The sequence below is a fragment of the Netta rufina genome (genome assembly GCF_964035555.1).
Source record: "Netta rufina genome assembly, chromosome: 15".
In the NCBI taxonomy this organism is placed as follows: Eukaryota; Metazoa; Chordata; class Aves; order Anseriformes; family Anatidae; genus Netta; species Netta rufina.
The window spans coordinates 16,667,341-16,687,484 of NC_140138.1; the positions used below are offsets into that span (position 1 = coordinate 16,667,341).

General features: G+C 56.1%; 1 protein-coding gene across 1 annotated transcript in view; it reads right to left on the minus strand.

Annotated features, from left to right (window-relative positions):
* Positions 1-9,918: 9,918 nt before the first annotated feature.
* HS3ST6 (heparan sulfate-glucosamine 3-sulfotransferase 6) overlaps positions 9,919-20,144 on the minus strand; it is a gene marked incomplete at both ends in the record, with an annotated part of 28,437 nt that continues 18,211 nt past the window's right edge. Inside the window, one exon of the mRNA XM_084295676.1 lies at positions 9,919-10,537. Within this exon, the coding sequence (XP_084151802.1) occupies positions 9,919-10,537 (619 nt within the window). The remainder of the gene's footprint in view (positions 10,538-20,144) is intronic.

The window sequence follows — 20,144 nt, forward strand, 5'->3', positions numbered from 1 at the left end:
CCAGCAAGAAAAGGGACCCAGGAAAGCCAAGCGCTAGGCTGGATAGATTTAGGGTTGCTACACTGAGACTCATTTATCTTCGCTCAAAGGTGAAGCGGCACCACCCTCAAGGACAAAAGCTTACCAAGCAAAGGAAGATCTGAAGCAGACATTGACCTGGTCTCAGTCACACAGCTGCACCAAGCCAAGTGAGGTTGATTTATGGCCAGCAAGAAGGCTGTTTCCTATGCTCAAATTCATGCCCAGCTCCTGCCACCGCTGGAGCTGCCTGTGCTGGGTAGAGCCTGTCCTGCTAACACCATCTCTCCTGACAGCCCGGGGCTGCCAGCAGCCCAGTGCAGAGCTGAGATGTGACGCCCGTGCTCTGCCTCCACAGGAGGCTCACACCAGGATTTTGTACTGCTGACTTCAGCATCCTGCCTCATTGGCAGCCTCGAGAGTCCCAAGGTAAAATAAAGACCCTCGGGAGGGGTCGTGCTGCAGCAGACAGTCCCCAGCCCTTCACCAGGGGGATGATCCCATCCCGATCACAGCTCCAACAGCCGTGCAAACCTGCAGCTCAGAAGCAGAATTTGTGCCTGGGCAACACTGCACACACAGTGGCTGCAGCGCCTTCAGGGGCACCCAGAGCATCCCCACGTCCCCAGCACCTCACAGCACCCCCAACTCATCGCTGCAGGACAGGGCAGCTGCAGCAGCACCCCCAGTGTTGCTGTCAGCTCTAGCTGCGCTCATCTGGGTTCATTTTGGGGCAGTGTGTGTGAGCAGGGTGGTACACAGCGTGAAACAACAGAGTGCTTTCAGCAGCTCTAACATTCACCCTGAGGCAAGAGTGATACCCAGGCAGCCTCTCACCAGGGCTGGGCTCCTTCCAGTTTAGCTGCTCCCTGTTGCAGAGGGCTGAGCACAGTCCAAAGCACCGAGGAGACCAAAGTGGGAGCCACAGGAAGCACAAACCCATGGCCTCAGGGGGTTAAAGCCCACGCGGTGCCCAGCAGGAGCATGGTGGCAGGATGCCCCGCAGCACCCAGCACTGCCAGATATCACCGTATCCAGACATATCCCCAAGTCGTGCTGCTGCCTGCGCACACCGAAGCTCTTTGCCTCCCCAGGGATCCCCCAAATATCCTCTCCTGCTCCGAGAGGGAGGCAGAAAGCAGCAGACCCACCCACCCCCCCTTCCCAAGGGAATCTCAAACTCAACACCTGCCCACTTCCACCACTCAGAAACCTTTCCCATCCCCGAGGAGCTGCAACAACCCCAGCCTCCTGCAGACCCCCTGCTGCCGGGGATGCTCCTGTGCACCCGGGGCAGGCGGAGATCAGCACCCGCTGCGCTCCCCAGCCCTGCAGATAGCCAGGGGAGCCGCTTCACCTTGGCTCCCTCCCCAGCCAAGAGCTATTTGCCAAGCCCTGACTTGGATCTAGCGATAGACTTTTGTGCTCTGGCTCGTAGATCCCGAAAACAAGAGCTTTAATCATTGCTTGCTTTTATGTGCCGAGAGCCAAAATTGTCTTGTTAAATACAGTAAGCGATCAGTGCTCGCAGTAAAGAACATTTCAATGACGGCCTGTGTGGGTAATTATTTCAGGCTTGCCTTTCTTCCCCTCTTGAGAAAAATTACGGAATGTGGAAATTATTGCGAAGCCTCTCTGGACCTCGAGCCTGTTCTGCTGTCTGCAGGCACTCGCTCCAGGCAGCTGCAGCGACGTCTGTGTGCCTGGCCGGGCACGCTCCTGGGCACAGGAATTGGTCCCTGGGCATCTGGCACCAGGATCGTGTCCCCTGCCAGCAGCTACAAGAGGGGCCTTGAGCTCAGATAGGTCTAAATGACCCCAATTGTCCTAGAGGCAACAGGAGGCTCTGCTGTACCAGCCTTGTCCTGCCTTGTGCCCAAGCTCAGCACATCAGCACAGCCCAGAAAACATTGATTTATTGTTGTTTTTTTTCCTACTGCTGCATCCCTGAGCAGCCTTCAAGCCATGCTTGGGAACCCCTGTCTCACCCTTTCCTCCCAGCGCTTCTCTTTTAGTCCCGTTCAACATTATGGTCTTAAAGTTTCCTCTTAGCTTTTACTGTGATTTTTTTTCCAAAGATTAAGCAGCACAGAGGAAGCAGCCCTGGCACAAACCATGTCACTGGAGCCGGCTTGGACCAGAAGTGCTGCAGTGAGGCCAGGGCATGCAGCAGCCACGGGGAAGAGGAGGAGGATGGCGCTCAGCTGTCCCCTTGCTCAGCCCCAGCTTTGATCAAGGCACTATTGTGGGGCTGGGAGAACAAACCGCAGCGACGGGGCTGTTTTGTGGAAAGTTCCTTTTTCCAGCATTCTGATCAAAATATCCCTGGCTGGGTGGTGCAGGGGGGCTGCATTGCTTCCCACTCTGCAACCCCAGCCCTGGGGAGTCACAGCATGAACACCTCTATGCAGGTTCAGGTGCAAAACAACCTCCCCCCAGCTGGCAGGTGGGCAAAAAACTCGTTTCTTTGCGTTTACTGCAGATGGGAGAAATGGGGCAGAGCCATTAGCTCGAGCAGGGGCCCTGTCAACACCCTGCAGACAGGCAGGGCTGAATGGCACAGCTGCATCACCCCATGGAGGGAACAGCATGAAAACTGCAGCAGGAAGGGCCCCACAATACATTTTTCCCCTCTGCGACCAGACCAAGATCAGAGCAGAAGCCTTCCAGGGAGGACTCTTAACACATGGCTGCATCTCCACGTGTAAAACCTGCTGTGCTGGCAGATCCGAAGGCAGCGCAGCACCAGGTGCAAGGAGCCTGTACAGGGGGGCTGAGCACCGTCAGCAAAAGCAGATATGCCCCGCGGTGGGCACGGCTCCACAGCACCAAGCCCAGAGCAGCTGGGCACACGGAGGCACCCTGGCTCTGCACAACATGAGCAGCTGCACCCCAGGGGAGGCTGCAGCTCCGCAAGGCAGCAGGACACAGGGCAGGATGCTGCCAGGTTTGGGGTCTTTGAGGAGATGCAAAACCATCCGTGCAGCCACAGGTACAACAGACCAGCAGGTTGTGCCCGCAAACAGTGTTCACACACCCAAACTCACCTTGCTGGACAGGTGAGCTCCTGCTTTTCAGTTGTTAGCTGGCTCTGGTGCAGCTGGGACCTCCCTGCCTGTCTCCAAAGCCTCTCTGCAGCTCCAGGGCTGGCTCCTGCACCCACCCCAGAGCCAGACCCAGCTCTCCCAGTTCCCCCCAGCACCACAGGCTTTGCACCCCAGGTGTGAGACCACATCCTTCCCTCCCAGCACCCACGCCGTCCCCCTGGTGTGCTCCTCCGCACCAGAGCCCTGAGTCCCTCGGGACACCACAGAAGATGCCTTAAACATATTTGTGTGCTCCCCATCCCTCCACCCACACACGGCCCCGTTTTTCAGCCCCGTTTGCTGGGAAGGCGTGGGGGGGGACGCGGCACCCGAGCAGAGCCAACAGGAAGGGAGGCACTCCCGAGGAGCACTGCTTCTAAACCACTCCAATATGGCAAGGCAATGGTAACCAGCTGGGAGAACGCTTTAAAGACCCTTAATTAAAGGCTGGCTGTTGCACAAGCCCCTTTTTCCCATCCCCACAGGAGCGTTTCCCAGTTTCCCAGCCTCTCCCCCCGCTGCCCTCCATCCCCTGCACTTCCCCGCTGCTGCCTGCCAGCAGCGTGCTGGGGCGCTCAGCCCCTGCAGGCAAGGGAAGTTCATACCCACAGCACAAGGGGGAAAAAGTGAAATATTCTATGATTTTTCAGGCATGGATAGAGAGGCAGAAGCTGCAAAGCTGGCACGGCCATGCCAACCAGGTGCTGGTACCATCAGATTTGTCATCTTGCTGTGCTCTGCACCGCTCCTCACCCCCCATGGTAAACCAAGGGAAAATGGGGCTGGATGAGGCCCTCCAGCTCCATCGCTTGCCTCGAACACCAGAATCCAGCTGCAGCATCGCTTGGTGCCATGGCACAAGGCAGCCCTGACGGCTGCAGCTTCCTCACTCCTTCCCCTGTCCTGCTCTGCATCCCCCAGGCAGTGGCACTGCCCGGTCCCACGCATCCCCCTGTGCCCACACCCGTGGGAAGCGATGGGGGGTACACAACAAAGGGCTGGGGCTCATCTCCCGTGGGACAGAGCTTGCTAGAAAGGCCCCAATTTATTCCTTCTATTGATATAAATTGATGGATTAAGCTAGGCACTGGAGGGCTGTTTCTAATCAACAGCCCCCAAAGCTGTTGAGCTGCCAAGGGAAAGCGCTCAGCCTGCGCGAGGGCGCAGAGCCCAACGGGGCTGCACCACCTCTGGCCAGGATCTGGCCCTCCACCCACCCTAACCACTGGGGGAAAAAGGGACACCACGAGCCAGGGAGCCCGTCCTCTCCCAGGGGGATGATCCCAAGCACCTGGGATGACCGGAGAGCATTTAAAGATGCCCTGAGATGGAGCTAAACCCATACAGGAGGAGGCCAAGACTGGCACCGCTCCTGGTTGAGCACACAGGCAAGATTTAAGATCTGAGCAGAGAAGCAGCTTGCACTTTTAAAATAGCTCAAAGACAACATGTTTTACCCCAAGAAAAGCAAATAAGCTTGGTCGAGCTGGTTTCCTCCCAGCAGTGCCACCATTTACACGCCTTCCATGCTCTCTGGAGCCGTGGGGGATGCAGGGTGGGGGCTCCAGCCCTCGCTTGCAGCGGGACCCCCAGACACTTGCGGTGGGGACGTGCCAGCAGCGTGCCCTGTCCCAGTTTGAACAGGAACTGATCCCAGCAGGTTGCTCCCAGATAAGTCATTTGGTTAATTATTTCAGTAAGCAACAACTTTCCTAAAAGCACTTAGCTGCCTGCTCGCTCGCTTCCAGAGGGGCTGAACACAAAGGCCGCGTTTGTCTCACCCTAATTCCAATTAACCCAGTGAATAACCTCACCCACGGTCGGGGCACAGGTTGAACCAAAGCAGCCCAGCTCCCTCGGGGCTGGAGGTGAGTGCCATGCTCTCTGTTTGCTTTTACACCCACGATGCTGGCTGCACCTGGCGGTGCCTGTGCCCACATGTGTGATGCAGGCTGCGCTTCACATGGCTTGGAAGCCACCGCAGGGCACGTGGTTGCAATTACAGCGCGCCTCTGCCTCGGCGTGGGCATTCTCTTTTCTGTCGGGGAACATGGCATGAGTTTGTTCCATGTGTTGAGATTAAGTCAGGATGGAAAGCAGAGCAGCAGGCAGGGGAGTTGGCAGGGAAGACAGGGTGCTCTGAGGGGATGCACGGCCCTGTGAGGGCTCCCCTCTGTGCTGGGCAGGCAGATTCAGCCCTCCCTGGTCCACCTTTACTTGTATTTGAGCTCTGGTGGCCCCCAAACCCCATCACTGCCCCCATCACACACTAACAGTGCACCAGCAGCCCTGGGGAGCAGCAGGACTGCCCCACGGGACAGGCACAGCTCCTCTAACAGACCTCAGGCACAAACAAAAGAAATCTCACAGGTACCCAAGCACCCAGAGGTGCTCCTTGCCCATCACTGTGAGCAGCCACACCACCCATCCCCAGACCCTGCAGGGCACACTGCTCTACACGCAGCACCAAGCACAGCCAGCCTCCTGCCCCCCTTACCAGGGGGATCCTTCCCCGATCCAGGACAGCTCCTCTGCCCCCTGCACAGCCGGGGCAGATCCTGCAGCAAGGAGGAACCCCTCAGCCTCCCACATTTATAGCCCGCAGGTGCACAGGGCCCCAGCAGCACCAGCCCCACCTGGGAACCCAGCCCCATGTGCTGCAGCGGGCAGGGAGAGGGCAGATGGGGGTGTTTTCAGGGAAAAGCGTGGCTTTCCTTGTCAAAGGTTATAAAACGTGTTCCCAGAGCACACCGAGATGAGAAGTGTAATTGCAAATCAGCTCTTCTGGATCTCCAGACCTACACAAAGGCTGGAAAGTTTTAATTATTTCCTTGTGGAGCCTTTTTTTTTTTTTTTTTTTTTTCCCTCTTCTGTCCTCCTAAATTTGGAATAAAAGAAGAAGAAAAATGCATAAATAAAAATTTTGGAAAGCTCTTGCAACCCTGCTCTTCCTGGCGCATGCAGCAGCCGGGACAGATGGGGAGGCCCAGGGCACAGGAACAGCAACACTTTGGAGAGTTACTTTTAAAAACAAAAATTGGGTTAGAAATGGGAACTGCTTAACCGAGACTGGGAACAAAACTTCTTTTCACGCCTGGCAGCCAAGGATTCTTGTATGGATTTCCATCCCCCTTTTGCTCTGGCACTTCCCCCATTTAAGATCCACTGGGAGCTGGTACCCAAAAGGCATTTCTGCAGCTCTGGCAATGCAGGAACTTTGCATCCTCCCCAGATTGAGCAGACACAGACCCATAGCTCAGAAGTGCCTTCCCCAAGCAAGACCCAGCGGTGTGCTGGGGAGCGATAGCTGCCGGTGCACTCCTGGGGACTCAAGCACAGACTTCCAACACCTGTCATCCTGTGGGAAAAACATCATCTTCCAAACTTCTGGATTTTTAGCAATCTGAGATAGACATAAAGAAGGGAAAAAGTCATAAACATCCACACGGGGCTGTTTTCCCTCCCCAGTCCACCCCAGCACCACGCAAGGAGACATGAACACAGCTCTGCGTATAACTTTATTCCATCCCAGCCTGGCAGTGGCAGCAGCTTCTCCACTGCCTCCAGCCCACATCCACGGGCTGATCCTGCTGTGTACAGAAGGCACTGCGATGGGGGGGCCCAGCTCACATTTCCTTAAGAGCCCACCTGAGATCTGCTGCATGAACTCTACCAAGGCAGCCAAAATAAAGAGGCAGTTTCCCTTCCTCAGCTCTTGGTGCACACGAGGTGTTGTGCCTCCACCAAGGCGGGAGCTGACACTTTCAGAAAATCAGCTGCTGACTTTTCCTACATCTCCTTTTTTAATTAGGTCAGTGATGCCAAAGGCTGTTTCTCCTCTGGATGGATGTGGGACACGCTGCACCAGCACGTGGTGAGCTCCCCGTCCTGCTGATGGTCAGCACCCACCTGGCCCTGGGGAAGAAGACAGCACAGGGCCACCACGACTCTGATAACAGCTCCGACTCGCCCATCTCATCTTGGCTTTCAAGAGTGATCATCACCTGTCCTCACAGGCTGGAGTTCCCCAGCTTAGGGTTAAGGCCATTAGCACGCGGAGGCCACCAGTGCACCACCAGTGCAGCATGAGGGATGCTTCAGGCTGGTCCTTCTGCCGGACACATTGCCCCAGCACCACCATGGGACACCACTGCCATGGACAGCACCGATTTCCTGAGCTGATGCCATCCTACAGCACGGCACGGTGGAGAAGTGCCTGGTGACCACAGGGGATTTCAGGCAATCGCTGCTGTCAGAGCAAGACCCGGGCACCTTCCCCCTGCCTGTCCAAGGCCACTTTTATTGTCTTGATGTAATGAAGTGCGGGCTTCACCTGGACAGACCCACAAGTGGCTCCTCTCGGAGGCAATGAATACAAATACTTGACCTCATGAGCCGTGGGGCAGCAATTAGTTTAAGCAGGGGGTTTGTGTAACACTTCAAAAGTCTTAATCCGTGCGGTCAGCCCTGGCACGGTATTTGCCAGAACCTATTGAGTAGTCTTAATGAGTCTGCAAAGCAAGCTTTCAATACATTTTGGGTCGCTTCAGATGCTTTAAATGGCATAGTCTATATGGTATTGTGTGGCTTTAGAAAGGCCCGGGCTTTAAAAAAGTATGGCTCCCTTTCACAGGGCAGACAGAAACCATCTTTAGAGCCGGGACCCTTAGCGTTTTGCATATCAATACGGCTCGGGCTGAATGCAGTCACTCAGCTGGGAAATAGGATCACTATCAGCGTTTCCAGGCTTTCACAGGCACTTGGGAAACTTTAAAGCCCTTCGCAGAGAATAATTTGGTCGAATATCGTGGCTGGAAACAAAACCTCGGGCGGCAGAGCGCGGTCCCTCGCGCCGAGCTCGCGGGACGTTACGGCAGGAGCTGCGTCCGGCCTTCATCTCCTCTTTCTATTTCTTCAAAACTTCCCTGATTCCTGCCTCAAAAGCCCAAGGGCTTGTGCACCACAGCCCCGGCATCTTCAGCTGCTGTGGAGCTGCTCATGGGTGTTCAAAGGGATGGAAACACGGACAGCCAGTGGAACGGGCAACCGTACGCGTCTAATTCCCACATCATGTTAATCCCACTTGTGTCACCTGTCCCATGCGTGTCGCTTGACCTGGCATCCACCAGACAAGCCCAGGGGCTGAAAGGGGCAAACGTGCTGACCACACATTGGCATGGAAAGTACGTGCCAGCTCCAGGGGGCACCAAGGGTGCCCCAACAGCCGGGACATGGGAATGGGGAGAGCTGCGTGGGGCAAAGCACAATGTCCCAGTGTAAAACAGCAAGAGAAGGCTCCCGTGCCTGCTGTGAACCCCAGGACGAGCCGTACCCTCTGCATCCATCACCCCCATGCAGTGGTAGAGGTGCTGAGCGGTGCAGGAGGGAAGGGGACGTGGTAGGACGGTCAGCATGGGGATGTGGCACCAGGGGGAAACCACAGCCAAAGCCTATTTGCAAACAATGCGGGGCCCGAGGGCCCTTGAAAACACGTAATTAGCTCATTAAAGAATCAAATACAAGTCACTAATAAGATATTAAAGGTTAATTAAATGTTTTCCCCATATTTAATTAAGGAAAATGTGTTAATTCAGACTAAACTAATTTCTGCAGCCTCCCGTGATAGCTCTCTGCGGCTGCAGATCTGAAAATCTATTGAGATAATTGAACCCAAAGGTCAGAGTTTGGGGCTTTTGTTTGCTCTGCTTGGGTGAATTTGGAGAAGCAGGGATTTATATTTTATGGGGGAGAAATGCCCTACTTCATCAGCTGGGATACTCGAAGAGCACGGGAAGGTATGTGATACACAGCTCCCTGTCCCCAGCCCAAAATCTGGCACTTACTCCAAACTACCTCTTTTAATTGTTGTCCTTAACTAGGAAATTCCTTCAGATGATTCTCAGCCTGCAGAAAACACCCGTGGCCGGCCCCAGCACGGACGATTGCCTGAATGCAACCCCCTGGGCTGGGAAGGGGCTGAGGGCACAGCCGAGCACCCACCGTGCCCCAGCACCAGAACCCCTTTTTCCGCCCTTTTTTATTTTATTTTTTGCACATAGGCTTGTTTCAGCAGAGGGGAGCTGCACCCAGGGCTTTTCCAGTCTTGGCCAACACTATCAAACTATCTCGCCACATCCAGGAACAGCACGGCTCCATACTTAGCATTTTGGTTTTAACACTTCCATCAACAGAATGTGGAAACGGGGGAAAATCGGTGCAGGGAGGAGCAAGCTCATTGCAATCACCTTCACAGCCCTTCTCCCGTAAATCTCACCTTGAGATACGAAAATCAGAAAATAAACCGATGGGATGCACAGAGGCTGACCTTGTGGCCACCAAGGAGGGAAAAAGGAGCTGCCATCAAATGTCACAAACACGGACCTATAATTTATCGTCTAAGGCTTGACACTGCTCACAGTAAAATCAGTGAGTAACCCTCTGAAGGCAGCAGAGGGGCTCACACGTTATTAAATAGAAGTTATTTTTGCCACCTCCCTTGCTGGAATGGGCACGGGCAGAAGCCTCAGGGCAGGAGCAGCCCAGACCCGGCTGCGTGCCCCAGGGCTGGTTGGTGCCCGGTGCTTGTACACAAATGCACCCACACCCTCCCTCTCGCCCCCAGCATGGCCACAGTTAACATAGATTAGCAAGATTTATATGGAAGAATATTTAATCTGCTCAGGGGGAGAGGGGTCATCTGTGTTTTTATTTCTTAAATATTTCTCTCTACTCCGGAAGGGTCCGTTTCTGGCCGGAAAAGGTCCGATATAAATTAGAACGAAGGGAGGAGGCTGCTGGTGGCCCCGCGCACGGCTCAGTCCCACCCGAAGTCCTGCCCCGTCATCTGGTAAAACTTCATGTTGAAAGGTCTGTAAAACTCCTGCAGGCGCTGCACCACCTGCCCGTCGATTTTGGGGTGCGGCCGCCCCTTGGACTTCCCCAGGCAGCGGGGCTTGCTGCTGCCCTCCGGCTTCTTCAGGCAGGGAAAGCCCTTGGTCTCGTTGAAATAGAAGTGCTTGTCCGTCACCACCCTCTCGAGACCCAGAAAGTCCTGGACGCGGCCCATCTCCCCCGCCGGGTCGCTGACGAGCCGCTCCCCGCTGACGAAGAGGAATTTGGAGAGGGGGAAGTACCGCAGCCAGTTGTCCAGGTGCTTGGCGTAGATCCCGATCCTCACCGCGCTCCAGCTCGTGTCGATCAGCCCCGTGCTGACGTTTTTGAAGGCCAGGGCCTGGAAGCTGGGGATGGTGGGGTTTTTGGAGAGCGTCTGCGTGTAGTCCGAGATGGCGCGGGTGACGGGGTTGCGCACCACCACGATCAGCTTGGTGTCCCGCGACATGTTGTAGATGCGCCGCGGAGCCTCCTTGGTGACGAAGTAGCTGGGGGTCTTCTCCATCGTGATCTGCCCCTCCAGCGTCCGTGGCATCAGGCTCCTGGGGAGAGAAAGGGGCACAGTCAGGGCTGGTGGTTGTGACCCTGCCTCGTCATGCCCCGTCGGTCACCTCCTCATCCTCAGACCCCTTCCTCAGAGCCCCGCTGCCCATCTCGCCCCTCTCAGTCCCCCCAGGCCTGTCCCCAGGAAGGGTTTCCCTATTACTGCCCCGCTCGCACCCCACTGCCTGTCCCAGCTCAAAACCAGGGAGGAGCTCAAAACCAGGATGCTGCAGGAGAGGTTCCTTAGAGCACCTCATGCAGAGAATCTGACTGAAAGCAGTCGAGGTGCCGGTGTGATGCACGGTGTGGAACCCTCCTGCACAGCACCCTGGCACTAAGGGAGGATCTGCCCCAACCCAGGGCCATGCAGAAGCCCCTGTGCTGTGCCCGTTCTTGCACGGGAACACTTTTTGTCCTGGCCATCCAAAGGAGCACATTGACTGCAGATGCTCACACTCTCCATATAGTTGCAAAGAGGAGAGGTAAATCTTGACAAATCTTGCAAAGAGGAGGAGAGGTAAATCTTGACATAGGTGTGGGCACCCATTTGGGTGGGCAAAGGGACAAGGGGGTAACCTGGGGGTCTGGCACAGCCCTGGCAGCAGGGACGAGCACCCTGGGGGCTAAGCTCAGCCACTTCAAACCCAAACCAATCGGGATGCAGAAGCCCACCAAGGCTCCCCCCTCCTCCAGACATCAAGCAGTTAAGGCCAGAAAAAGATTGTTTCTTTTTTTAAAAAAAAAGAGACGGAAAACCTCTCAGGGCCCAGGCATTGTGTTGTGTAAAATTCACCGCCCTGATTGTTCCCTTGTGCACTTTAATGAGGCATTAATTGCTGGAGAAATTACCCAGGCATATCATAGGCATGTCACCCCATGAGCTGAGGGCTCCTTGGGGGGGGCTGCACGGGGTGCCCCCCCTGCACCAGCACAGCACCTGCCCTGAGCTCCCCATGTCCCTCTTCTTCTCGGGGGTGGACACGTCCCCTCTGGGCAGCCGGTGAAGAAGGGGCTTGGTTTGTGCAGGACTGAGCCCACAGCGGGGTCACCTCGGACACGGCGCGCAGGAGGTGCTGAGCGGGTGCCCCATCAACTGCCCAGCCCCAAATGCCAACCATGGCCAGGGATAAAACACCCCACGGGCGATCCCCCCACGTGCTGCTGGAGCTGGCAGCGCTCTGGGGACACCGATGGCTCTGCCTGGACCCGGTGGCACCGCTGGGCCGTGCCTGGTCCCCAGGCGGGGACACACGCAGCAGCCTGGGCCACGCTGCCGGCACGCCAGGGCTCTGCCCAGCAGCACGTGTTCCTTATGTAATGGGAAAAGGCTTGAGGTTTGGGGAGGTTTGTTTTGTTTTTTTTCCCCTGGACGCAGGAAAGAACACTTTATTAAAAGCATTTGCGAGCAACGCTGGGCTCCGCACAACTCCCTCCCCTGAAAGAGAGGCGAAGCCACTTGCGGCTTTATTTTGGTGGCTTTTTTTGGACGGTGACAGCGCTCAGAGCCACCTCTCGTCCCCAGCCTCACCGGCCATCAGCAGCGACGGGGCAGCCTGCACAGCTGGCTGGAGAAGCTCCTGCCCAGCAGCCTGTCACTTTCCCCTGTACCTGTAACCCCAAACACATCCCAAACCCACGATGGCTGGGGGATGATGGACACAGACACCTCCAGCCTGGCTCCTGGCTGGCCACGTCCCCTGTGTGTCCCCGAGCTGCCTGTGCTTGCCTGGGACGCCGCTGGTGTTTCTGTTTCTGGAGAGCGACTTCCCACGTGCTGCTCAAGCTCTCAGCACACATGGGCTTAAGACCTAAATCCGTCACTGTCCCCGCTGTGCAACAAAATGCTCGTTATGCAACATTTGGGACGACGCCCTCTGAGATGCCGCAGAGCCAATGTTACACCGAAATACGGCTTTCTTCAGGCTGTGCTCCACAAACTTTGACCCGAGCTCAAGTTCTGCACTGCTTTCGTTAGAGGCCGCTCCGTCTGTGCTGCCAGGGGTTATTTCTAGGAAAAAAATAAAATAAAAATACATCCCTGCCCAGAGCTCTCTCTGCCTGGTCTCCACCTGACCCTCACCCTGCTGTGATGATCGTGAGGAATGATGCCAGCCTGGACACCCCAAGAGCAGCCTTTCCAGCAATATTTTCCAAAAGCTGCTTTATGCCCTCTCCTTCCCCGCAGGAGGGCAGCCAGGGCTGACAAGCGGGGTGACACATGCCTGACGCCACTGGTGCCTTCCCCGCACGTATCCTGCCCACCAGGGGCTTGTCAGCACACAGGAGCAACCCAGCTTTAATTAAAGCCAACCACACCCTCCTTAGGCTTAAGGAAAATTTAATTAAAGTAGAATTTTTAATAAAAGCCCACACTAAGGCAGGGATTCCCAACTCTGCACGGCTGGAGCAGCAGTGAGGGCTGTGCGAGGGATGCGGGGACCGTCCCTGCTGGGGACAGCGATGCCCCACGCAGACCCCCAGGAGCAGCACTATGAGCAAAGCCCCTGCACGACAGTGCTACCAAGGACCCTTTACAGAGCCCCAGCACCTCTCTGGTTTTGTTGCTGCCCAAGCACATCAGGAACAAGAACTGTGCAACACGCATCTTCTGCACAGCTCCGTCAAACGGATTCCCGGCTACCTACGAGATAATTACACTCTTTCACGTTTTCATTAACTCCCTAAGAATTGCCCCAGTTAATTATTGATAAGCTCTGCCTGCCTCCAGATCTGGCTAAAACCAGCAAATGAAGGGCAGGGCTCCTGTTGTGCTCCACTTTAGCAAAAGCGCTGGAAACTTTAAACTTGGAGCTAATTCTCGTTGACCTTGAGCGCCTTGGGCACGCCGAGCATTGCCCAAGGGAACGTGGCACCACGACGGGGGAGCACCTGGCAGCCTTTGATGGAAGTTGGATTTCAAGAGAGACCACACACCCAGGAGGAGGGATAAAAGTCCTGCTTCTCTATTAAGCTGATAAATTTCCATTTTTGATAAATATCGAGGTGACTGGCACTTGAAAGGCATCGGAAATAAGATTTCCTATGTGGAGATGTACAAAATGTGGAGATGTACAAAATGTGCCGCAGGGTGCTGGCACACGGGGCTGTTGGTCACTTGGAGACTCATGTCTGGAGCATTCCCTCGTGGCTGAGGCGCGCTGCTGAACCTCCCCGGGACAGCACAACTCTCATAGCCAGGGGGAAACTGCAGGTTAAGGCTGTGCTCCTGGGGGCCCTCGCTTAGATGAATGACCTCCTCTCTTGAGGTAGCGAGGTGCAGGAAGTCCCAGCCCTGATAACAACGCAGAAACCTGCAGGCAATACAGATTAACAGCCATAGCAGGCAGGTAATCGGAGCAGACTTCAAAACCTTGGGCCGACATAACTTCCCAGGGTTAATCGGTTGAGGATTCCTCAGCTCTGGGATGGTTTTGCTGGAGATGGAGGAAAACTCATCCCAGGAACGGGCTGAGTGTAAAGTAATGGATGCGCCTGCCTGGGGCGAGCTCGCTGATAAGGAAGGCTCCAGCCCGACAGCCTCCCACAGGTGATGCCAGGCAGCATCTTTAGCAGGGCCCAGCCTGTGCCAGGAGTGAACAACGGCCCCAAAACCCAGAAAAATCATGGATAGGGGTGATGGGGGCTGTTGGACCAGGGCATGCAGGTCCTGCATCATCACCCACCCCGTGGAAGGCAAAAGGGGGAACAAAACCTCCCCATTATTATTAAAAAACGAGCGCTGACCAAATAAAAAGAAAGAAAAAAAGCCACCGACAAAAGCAAGTGAAAGGCGAGGGGATTTCTGCCGGGGTGGACATGGTTGAGAGCTTTCTGCAGTGCCACAGACAGCGACTCTTTCAGGGCGCTCAGCCGGGAAGGCGAGGGGTGATGCTGAGGACAAAACCGGCAGGATGGGCGCAGATTAGGGTCACCCTCCCTGGCCCGGCTGGTGCAGGCAGGGGGCACAGAGCCATAGGGACATGGGGGACACGGCACCCCCCGAGCAGCGGGGTGACAGCCTGCCCCATGGGCTCAATGGGGCCGGCACCTTTTTGTGTAAATGTAAAGCAGTTTGGAACCGCAGAGGGGCGAGGGCCGGGACAGATTTATCCAGATTTATCCTCTGCCCGCAGACACCCCTACCACCCGGATCTGCATATGAATCGCCCCAAGGCTTATCTCACCCGGCGGGGACAAGGCGGCCTTTGTGGTGGCAGCAGCAGCGGCTATGAAGTTGTTAAACTGGAACCAGTTAGCGATACTCTCAGATACTGGGCTGCTCCGTAAGGCAGCCAGGATAGTGGCACCTCTGCTGGAGAATGGGGCGAGAAGACATTAAGGGCTGGGACATCACAGGGACGGACCCAGCCACATGTCCCCGGGCATGGAGCTGCAGCAGGACTGTGGCTGCCAGGGATGGATGGGGGCAGCCACCCCAGACCCCCCCGTCCCCAAAGCAGCGCCTGTCCCTGCCCTGGTCCCCTCCACCACCTCCTCCCGGAGCATCTGTTGAACCTCCACACCCCGACAAGCCGCCCGGGAGCAAATTAGGGCCGCAGCCACGTTTGCTCCTCATTACTGTGCTCTTCCCCTCGCCTTCTCCATCGCCCCCTCGGAGGGGCCAGCGGGGCCGTCATCGCCCCCACCGGCGGGCAGAGCCCCGCGGCGCTTTCCCTCCCCGCCTGCCTCCATTATTTTTGATTCTTTCGCCGATTCAAAAATGTGCAAATGAGGCCCCAGCTTCCCAATCGGGCCTGGCCATGAGCTAATTGGCTTTAAGCAGGGAAACCTGAATATGCTAATGGGGGCAGTAACGAGCCCGGGATGCGCCTGGAAGGGGAGCCAAGCCCTCGGCTCACTGATCGGCTGACTCGAGACACGTCAATTAACAACAGGGAAGATAATTTATTAATGCTCCTTTGCTCCCCCCCTGCCCTCTGCACCTAATTACAGATTGATACAAGAAACAACCCGGAGGTTTGGGTTGTTGAGCCCCCAGCAACCGCAGTGGCCCAGGACCAGGCTGAAGGTGCTGAGCGGGCGCAGAGGATCCACGGCTCCTCCAGCCTCAGCGATGGGTCCCTGCCTGGAGCCACCCGGGCCGGGCAGCAGAAGGGGCTCAGGGAAGGGCTGGGAGCTGGGGAATGTTGTGTTTGGCTTCCCGACCTATTCAGCATCATGTTCTTGGGGATGTGGAGTGATGGAAAGGGGAGAAGCCTGAGCCAGCATTAGCATTTCTAATCAAGTGGCTGCTTTTACGAGTCACCCGACACCCGGTTATTAGCCCCCGATAAGAAGCAGGGCCGTTTCAGAAGCCATTCAAAAGAATAAATCACGTCTTTTTTGCAGGCTACAAAACCATCCAGCCCTCTGCACACCCCAAGTCTCAAATCCTGCCCATAAGAAGAGGAAAAGGACGTTTCCCCCCCCAACACCATGGGGCAGCTACAGCCCCCTGGCACGCACGCCTACTCCCCTCCACCGCACTTCATCTGCGCTGGGCCCACGCTCATGTTTATGGCTGGGGAGGGCAATTATGGGCAGCTCGAGGCCCTGAAGGTTTCTGAGTGATTACGGTGTTCTCTTTCCATGGTTATTCCAGCAGGGTCATTAAGGCCAAAAGGGCTACTGGTGAATACACCCAACGCATACCATTATGGAGAGCAGAAACCAGAGACAATGCGAGCGCAGCTCTGGCCCCAGAGCGGCAGCACTGGATGAAGCTGCTCAGCGCAGGGTGGGCAAGGGGTGCTGCATGGGGTGCCCCAAGGCAATTGCTCCTGCTCGCAAACCTGTCTGTTTGCACACACAGTGATCCTGCACGTACTCATGCACCAGACAAGCACCAAGAGCTGGCTGGACGGGGACAAGGAGCCAGCAGTGCCACCCCAGGCAGGGTCCACAGCAGCACGGGGATGCTTGCAGCCCGCAGGTGCCACAACTGGAGAGAGACCAGGAGAAAAAAGCTCCTCCATTCCCTGCTGCACTTCACGCGCAGTGAGCAAAGGCACCTATTGAACACCCAGAGAGCCAAAGCAGCTGAACTCCCTTTTACAGTTCCAACGGGTGAAAAACAGAATAGCAACAGGAATCCCCTCAAAAAAAAAAACACCTCCAGAAAGAGCAAGCAGGCAGGTCACCTGCACGGGGACCGGGGATGCTGCGGGCTCCCTCCGGAGCGAAGTGCGGCTGAACGCCACAATTAGAGCCCCCCCCAGGGGCTGGCTCCCCGCGCCCCTTTGATTCCCAGCCCCGGGGGCGCAGGGACGGCCAGTGGCAGGTGTCTTGCCTGTGACCCGGGTCAGCCGAGGGCTCTGATCTCCAAATGACCCTGCCCGGCAGTGAATATGTGTACCCGCGCTCAAACAGCTTGCAGATGAAGGAGCAGCAGACTGGAGATGATTTATTCAGGAATTAAAGGTTCAGTACCCCTTTTAAAGGCCGAGCCTCGCCACTGTCAGCCTTCATTGCACACAATTAAAGGGGTTAGCTGCCTGGGCCCGCCACGGCCCTCCTCCCTTGCAGGGGAATGAAATAAAACAAAAACAACCCCTCCACACGCCCCCACCGCCCCGCAGCCCCATCCCTGCAGCGTACGGTTTGGGGCATGACAGGGGGATTTGCAAACTCGGCCCACGGATGGTGCTGAGCTCAGGCACGGGATGATGCTCTCTCTCTGCCTTCTGCAAGGACGGGAAGGTGCAGACCCTCAGGAACGGGTTTTCTCCCCTCTCGCAGATTTATTTCCTTCCCTTCAGAGTTCGGCGAGCTGCCCCAGTGTAACTGAGGGAGGGGAAACATCGCTCACGGGCGCAAACAGCAGGAACTCAATGAAAAGCTTCCTTCCCTTTATAGCAGAAAAGGAAGAAATCCGCTGCCTGCAGCGGCTGCTGGTAATCTCTTTCCAAGGCAGTAAATTTTCCTGCAGCTACCCCAGCAAGTAATCCAGCAGATTATTACACCTTTCAGTGAAATCAGCCGTTTAAATACGCTCTCCCCTGGCCGTGCATCTTATGTTTTACGGCCGGCTGAAGATGCCCGACGGGCAGTCTGAGAGCAGCCAAACAAAAATTATGCTCTGCTGCAAACAGAGAGGAGGCACCGGTGACAAATTTTATACCTCCGGTAACCCGGTCCTTGGGCGCTCCAATAAATAAGGAAAATTTCCTCTTAAAACTTGGCGGGGCTGCCAGGCTTGGGGCCGTGCATCACCACCATGAGACACCCAGGGGAGAGCAGGAGGGCAGCACAAAGTGCTGGGGGGGCACGCGCCCCAGGTGGGCAAAACACAGCCAGAGTTTACAAAATCTTTGCTTACAATTACAAATAAAAAAAAAAAAAAACACACATATATTGGTTTTGACTGAAGTATCCTCTTGCAGCAACGGGCTTATCCTTCCTGGTTTCAGGAAGGAAATAAAAAGGCCATAAGATCTCAGTTTTTCAGCTTTAAAGTTGCACGGCTCGTGTCTCCTGTCTGAACCCTGCTTGCGCCCCGGACAGGGCCAGCAGCTCCTGCAGAAACGGGAATTCCCCAGCGTCCTGATGCCAAAGCAGGTGAAAGGAAAGCAGGCGTGCACCAAGAGCCAGCCCTGGGCACGCAGTGAAAAAGCTGAGGGGAGCGCATCCCTCCCACGGCACCGCTGATGGGTTAACCTCTCCCACAGCATCAGCAGCCCTGGGGAGGAAAAAGAAAAATCCCTATAATTTTGCAGTTCTGCCTGCGGGGCCTTGGGGCACTGCACGCCCACAAGCCTCACTGAGCAGCTGCAATCCAGGGACAAAAAAGGGGCAAAATCCTCTAACGTGCTGGGTGTGCCCATCCTGCAGCAGCGCAGGGTGCATCCACGGCCCCGGCATCGCCGCAGGTGCGGGACCAGCGGGAGCACAGGCGAGAGGGAGGAAGAAAGGAGGAATTCACACGTGTCTGCCAGAGCGAGACCTTCCTGCCGGCCGCTGCACCGACAGATGCTTTGATTTGATCAGCAGATGCTGACGAGGCACCAAGACAAGTCCCCAGAGCCATGAATAATTTCGCTGCCTTCGTGTTTATTTGATCTCAGCGTGGGGCTGCCCGGCGCCGCCGCCCCATCCGGCGCTCTGCGCCCCGCGGCCCTGCTGGGGCTGGGAAGGGTGCTGGGTGCTCTTCCCCCATGCACCTGCACCTCCTGCACAGCTTGGGGGGCACGGGGAGCATGGCATGAACATGACCGAGCCCAGCTTTTTTTATTTTGTTTTTCATTTCTCCTTTTAAATGGATAAAAATGGGAACTCTGGACCTGAGCAGAGAGTGGGGGCTCTGCACCAGGGCCACCAGGTTCTGTTGCAGTCACCGAGTCAATGCTCGGTAGAGCACAATGAATGCATTTCTGAGTAGCTAAGTGGCCACAGCCCCCCATGGTATGGCACAGATCCACCCACCCGAGGTGGCCTCCAGACCACGGCACCCAGGGAAGCGATGGCCAGGGCTGCACAGTGGCACAGGACCACAGCCAGGCCAAGGCAGCACGAGGAAAATGCTGTGGGCAGAAGGGATGGGGAAAAACCCTCACTGAGGTCTTCCCAGGATGCTATCAGTTCCTCCCTGGGTGGCTTTGGGACAGCCTGGGGCCACCTGCAGCACATGCAGCCCTCGCTGTGACACTGCCGAGCATCGGATGGGGACAGGGGACGTGGGGGGACAGCATCTCCTGCCACGGGCAGCCCCCTTCCTGCAGGGCCCTGCACCTCATCGCCAGCCACTGCAGGTGGGGAGCATACCCTGGGACCACCCAGGAATGTGAGCATTGGCAGGGAAAATAAGGATAAAATAAACGTGCAGGTGGCTGCAGGCGCAGCCCCACACACGGGACACAGCCGCAGTGTCCCCGGTCCCCGTGCAGAGCACGGCACAGTTGGACGTTCTCCTCAGGATGAAACCACCCCGTGAAACATGAGCAGGCTCCAGAGACGGGTTGGCTAATCTGGTGTGGAAAAGCTGTCAGATTTGGCCGAGGGACAGAGCCAGCTTTATTTATTTTATAACGCAGCGGGTGGTGTGGGGAAGGCTGCTTGGAAGCTTCGTTCAGGGTTAAAAAAAAGACGAAAAAAAACACACAACAAGACCTGCCTCTTCAGCAGGTTCCCTCCTCATGCCAAAGGGAGGCCAGGCCAGCCTGCAGCTGGGAACCACTGCGTACACAAAAAAACAGGGGGAGACAACCCGGGTGGGTGCACAGAGGCATACGGCCGGGGAGCACGGCAGTGACGGGTCCATCTCGCTCCTTGCCCAGCCACGGGCAGCATCCACGGGGTCTCAGAACACATCTGCACTGGTCCAGGGCCTCTCCTAGGCTTGGAAGCCCATGGCACGATCTTACAGGCCCTGTGTTAAACCTGCACACCCTGACCGAGGACCCCGGTTCCTACTCCAGCAGGTAAACCATAAGCAGTAAAAGCTGCTCACACCGTCTGTATTTTTAAACCGAGCAAATTCAATTACTTTAACTAATGCGATTTTAAGACAATTACACTGCCCACAGCACCTTCAGCATCCAGTCTAGAACTGCAGCAGTGGGATGTGATGAGTTAGAAGTCAAAGATGCTACCAGTGAGGGTTTCGCACGT